We start from the raw sequence: 5097 nt of genomic DNA, 5'->3' as shown, positions 1-5097 counted from the left end.
TTCCTGCTTGAGCCAGTGCTGTTTTAAGGTCCTAAAAATTTTGAGAACGTCCTTGAGATCAGGCTGAGTGGAAACTGGCCCCCTGGTGGTCCTAGGGCAGTCTTCTAGAACACAGTGTCCATCTCCCTCTCCCACCCACCAGCTCTCCAGGAATCTGAGGACCAAGCCCACATCCCTGGCATGCCCCTGGCATGCCCCCACCAGCCCCTTCTTTCAAGCATTCTGTCAACATTCCAGGCCTTCCCAAACAGATGGCCCAGAGGGGGCCGCTCTCTGCCCCAGGCCCTCCCCCTTGACCTGACTCAGTCCTCCAGGGGAGAGGCAGCCAGCCTCTGCCTCCCAGGGCCTGGTGGCCAGCCGTGGGGAGCACACACACAAGGAACAGCCAGGCCTCTGCGACAGGCCGCACTTTATTTGTTTTCCACCTAAACGGCTCCCAGCTGAGCCGCGTGACATGTGCAAAAGCCCCCCAGAAAGCTGGGCCTCGCAGTGTGTAAAAAAAAGGCCCCCCCATGGGGCAGAGCTGTGCAATCTTAAAAAAAAAAAAGAGAGAAATCAGTCCCCCAGGAAGCCTGGCTGGGATCTCAATTGCTCGGGGCCAGGACATGCACCAAGCCTGCTGCTGCTGGGTCCATTTTCTCCTGCGATTGTGCTTTCTCTTCCAAGTCCTTAACGCTCTGGGGTTGTGGCCACCAGAGGGGCCGGATGCAGTCCTCAGCGGCAAGGAGCCCCCGCTGGCAGTGTGGTTTGAGGGCGACCTCTCTCACACATGCAGACACCCCCAGACATGTGCTCCCCCACTGGCCTCAGCCCCGCCAGAAAACTCAGGGCTTCCCTGGCCCCCCAACCTCCAGTTCGCCCTCATGTCACGTCTGAGGCAGGGACACTGCCCTGAGACGGACGAGGCCTTCCAACCCGGGGTGGGGGGGGCAGGGAGTGGGGCAGTGCCACTCCTTCCACCCCCAGGGCAGGTGTTTGTGGTGTCTTGATTCCCGTGCGTGCATCTGGGTGTGGTGGCCTATTTGTGTGTGTGTGTCTGTGAGTGTGTTTGGCCAGAGGTGGGGGCCGAGGCTGGGGGAGGCACTTCTGGGATTCAGGGCACATTGACTTTGAAGGGGCTTCCAGGGACACTTTCGTCGCCCCACTTGACGATGAGGATATAGTCCCCTTTCTCCTTGACGGTGTAGGTGACGTTGTACACCCGGTTCCCCATGTGCTTCACATACACCTCCTCACAGGGGGTCTTGGGCCCGTGCACACCCACCATCATCATGTTGGTGCCTGGAGAGAGAGGGAGCGAGGGACAGGCTCACCCCAGGCCCTTGGGCCCACGTTCCCGTGCACCTGCCCACCCTGGGGGTCTGCCCCCTTTCCCCCCGCTGCCTGCCTGCTTTGCTGCAGTCCACGGTGAAGGAGTTCTTCTGGCCCACAAAGGCCTGGGACAGCCCAGGGCCCCGTGTCACCACCTTGCTGGCATCTGAGGAGAACTTGGGGATGGAGCTATAGCTGGAACCCCGACTTGAGGACGACTTGGTCACAGTCTCCACCAGGACCGTGGATGTTTCGTGAAGGCTGTGGCCTCCAGACAGCCGGGGACCTGAGAGGCAGAGTGGGTGGCCACGAGCCTAGTCAGAGGCCTGCTCTTCCCCAGGCGGTAGGCCGTGTGCCAGCACCGACAGCCCCGCGTTCCCTTCCTCAGATGCAGCATGCTAGGAGGGGCAGCCCGTTCCAAACAGGGCTCCGGGGCAGGCTTATCTCGAGGTCTGGAGCCTCGATGGCTCCCTCCCAACTTCTGGGCTTTGCCCGGGACCCCAAGTCACAGGGTAGTGTCCTGCTTTAAAAAGGAACATGTATCCAACTAATCCTTCACGCAGCTTCCAAAAGGAAAGCTGGCTGAATCTTTACTGAGCTCTGTCTTCTTGGAAGCCAGAAATGTGGGAAGGGGAGGGCAGAAAGTTAAGTGAAAGCTTGGGGAGCTACCGCAGGGAAAAGATTAGTCAAGTGATGGACAATAAAGAGGAAGGATTTGATTTTTTTAAATGATGTACATGAGTCCACGTGGAGAATGGGGTGATGTGTAAAGCCGGGCCCACTTTATTCCTGGTAACCTGACCCCAATGTTTGGGGCACATGACCTGGATGTGAATGGCCACTGGAGCCAGCCAGTATGGAATGGGCTGGAGGGACCTTCCCCCACCCAGGACACTCACCTGTGACTTTGGCCTTGAAGGGGCTGCCCACAATGTGCTGGGGGCCACCATACTTGATGGCAATGAGGTAGCTGCCAGGGGCCATGGGAGTGTAAGTGACCACGTGGCCCTCAGGACATTCCCGACAGTCCAGCTGCACCTTGGAGGGGCCGTCGATGGTGACAGACAAGGCCCCCGAGCCCGCATTCAAGGTGTTGACGATGAACTCCGATGACACTCCTGGGGACCAGAGGTAGCAAGGGTGTAGACAGGAAGGGCTTGGGGCCCAGAACTGGGATGGGCCCAGGCTCCCCGGAGTGGGTCTGTGCTGGGACTCGGGCTCATCAGCGCTGCCCCGCCTCTGGGGCAGACCAATGTCCACCCCTCCTTCCCAGCCCCAGGCACTCACCTGTAGTGCCTCCCTCGAGCCCAGGACCATAGGCTGACACCAAGCCTGGGTCCCCAGCCTGGCTCTGCTCCCCAACTCGGATCTTGAAGGGACTGCCAGGGATGTGGGCACCGTTGAACTTGACGTCAATGGAGTGGACGCCATTCTCATGGGGGATGAAACGGATGGTGTGCTTGTCTGTGGGTCAGATGTTGGTGGGTGAGCCTTTGTCCTTCCCTCCCCTTCCCAGAAAGTGCCAGCCTGGCAGGGAGAGGGCCAGCTCACCACTGTCCAGCTCGGAGACGTAGCACTCCTCCACCGCACCCGAGGGCGTGTGCACCCTAGCATCTATCACGCCCCGTGCACCGTTCAGCTGCACCGCAAAGGACGCCGGCTGGTTCACCTTGAGCCCCGTCTCCTGCAGAGGCCACAGAGGGTGCTCAGACTCCTGGGAGGGTCTGGAGGGCTCGTCTCTGCAGCCCGGCACTGATCTCACTGCACGCCCAGCCTAGCTCAGGGAGGCTCTGAACAGGGCTGTGATGGGAGGTGGAGGCTGGGTCTGTGGCCTTGGCATCCACCTGCTATGAGGTGGGGCCACCTGGCTGTGACTGGGCATGGTGGGGACGACACATGATGTGCCCTGTGCTGGTTGAGGAGGTAAGACCCAGAAACTGTAAAGCAGGCCTGTCAGCAGGGAAGCCAGTGCTAGGACGGTGCTGTGTGTGGACTGCAAACACTCAGTAGCTGGGATGAGGAAGGAGGGGTGTGGCCTAGACTGCCCTGGGGGCACTCGATGGGGGAGGTGGGCCGATGGGGAGGCTCCCAGGGGAGGTGAAGATTGGGGCACAGAGCCCAGTTCTAGAGTAGGGGTAGGGGACGGGGGAGGAGAGGTACAAGGGCTCCTGAGGGGCAGCTAGAAGGGGGAATGGAGCCCCCTGCTGTACAGACACTGGGAGAGAGGGGACGTCTGTCTGTCTGGACCTTTCAAGGTCCCCGCTAAGTCCCTGGCCACATGGGCCTGCCATCCTCTACTTCTGCCCATCTCTCAGGGTGGCAGAGGGGCCCCCAGGCACACACCTGGAGGCTAGTGACAGTGAGACGGCGAGCATCGTCTGAGAGGGAGGCCACAGGTACCACAAAAGGGCTGTCTGGGATGTGCTCGTCGTTGAACTTGATGGAGACTTCATAGTCACCTGGGGAGGGAAGGCCAGTCAGCACAGGCCCCAGGACTGGGGACAGCAGGGTGGAACCCCCTCCACCCTGGCGTCATCCCAGAACAAGCTCCTGGGTCGGGGCTCAGCTCTGGAGACAGACGTGCATTCCCAGGAGTGTGGGGTGGAGGGAGACAGGGCAGAGAAAGAGCGGCAGCCCAGGTGAAGAGTTGGTTCAGTAGCCCCATCTCCTGCCTGGGCGAGCAGAAACCCAGTCCGGAAGGTCAGGCAGGCCCAGCCCCGTGGTGGACACCCACCTGGTTCCTGCACAACATAGGAGACCCCACAGGAGCCATCTTTGCGGTCCTCAAACGCAATCTCCGCCTTGCTGGGACCCTCCACAGCAATAGACAGGCCCCCGGCACCCGCTTCTCGGGTCCAGATGCTGAACTCGGCTGGAGATGGAAACGGGACAGGGGCGGCTCCTCAGCACCATCGTCCGCCCTGGTGGCTGCCCTGCCCCCGCCCCCCGTCCTGGCCCCCTGCCCCTTACCTGGCACGCCGGCCACCCCTCGCTCCAGCCCTGTGCCTCCAGCTCGCACCTTATGGGCACCGCCTTCACCCAGTGGCCCCACGGTGAACTGAAAGGGGCTGCCTGGCACATGCTGGCCGCGGTACTTGACAGTGACCGTGTGGGGCCCCATCTCCTGGGGCACAAAGCGCACACTGTACGCGCTGTCCTCCCCCTCCACGATCTCTGCGGCTTCCGTCTTGCCTGACGGGCTGGTCACCTGTGCGGTCATGTCCTGAGAGCTGGCCTCACCTGCAGCAGGTGGGGAGTGTCAGGGCGACACGGGGGCTGCTCCTGGCCCTGGCCCTTCCCTCCCTCCGTCAGTAAAACCCCCTCCTCCACTCAGACCAACAGCCTCCCCCTCTTGTCCCGAGGGACGGAGACCCCAGCCTCCCTGTGAAGACCCCAGCCCCGCCCCACTCACCCTCCTGCTGCCGGGTGATGCTGCCAAAAGAGCCCAGGCGTTCCCGGCCCAGGAAGTCCCCGAAGACGGCGGGGAAGGGGTCTCCGCCAACCTGGGTGGACTCCTCCACCCGCACCTCACGCTTGGTCTCCCCGCCCCGAGTCTTGCTGATCTCCGTGCGCTCTGTGCGGGTGTACGTGTGGCTGCTGCGCGTGAAGGTGCGCGTCAGGCGCTCCTGGGCCGACACCATCTGGAACCAGTTCCCTGTGCGACACGTAGAGCCCAAGGCGGGGAGGGAGGTGAGAAACGAGCCAGCAGGACAGAGACCCTGGGGGCAGGCCCTGGGCCTTCTCCCTCGCCCTGCTGCCCGCCCCCCCCCCCCCCCCCCCCCCCCC

The 5097-nt window shown here is 62.2% G+C and overlaps 1 protein-coding gene across 5 annotated transcripts in view; it reads right to left on the bottom strand.

Annotated features, from left to right (window-relative positions):
• Nucleotides 1–392: 392 nt before the first annotated feature.
• Nucleotides 393–5097, bottom strand: part of FLNC (filamin C) — a 29190-nt gene continuing 24485 nt past the window's right edge. For 3 of the 5 annotated variants that reach the window (XM_007469690.1, XM_007469691.1, XM_007469692.1), the window contains 8 exons: nt 4282–4551; nt 4046–4183; nt 3655–3770; nt 2863–2995; nt 2599–2775; nt 2211–2429; nt 1388–1597; nt 1094–1281 (listed from right to left, as the gene is read on the bottom strand). In XM_007469690.1, the coding sequence (XP_007469752.1) occupies nt 1094–1281; nt 1388–1597; nt 2211–2429; nt 2599–2775; nt 2863–2995; nt 3655–3770; nt 4046–4183; nt 4282–4551 (1451 nt within the window). Of the gene's footprint in view, nt 1282–1387; nt 1598–2210; nt 2430–2598; nt 2776–2862; nt 2996–3654; nt 3771–4045; nt 4184–4281; nt 4552–4723; nt 4967–5097 lie in introns of all 5 variants that reach the window. The other 2 variants (XM_007469689.1, XM_007469688.1) reach the window with 2 other exon arrangements.

The sequence above is a fragment of the Lipotes vexillifer genome, unplaced genomic scaffold, assembly GCF_000442215.2.
Source record: "Lipotes vexillifer unplaced genomic scaffold, Lipotes_vexillifer_v1.1 scaffold1329, whole genome shotgun sequence".
Taxonomy (NCBI): domain Eukaryota; kingdom Metazoa; phylum Chordata; class Mammalia; order Artiodactyla; family Lipotidae; genus Lipotes; species Lipotes vexillifer.
Note: the sequence above shows the minus strand (reverse complement) of the source record. Positions and strands in the feature narration are given on the sequence as shown.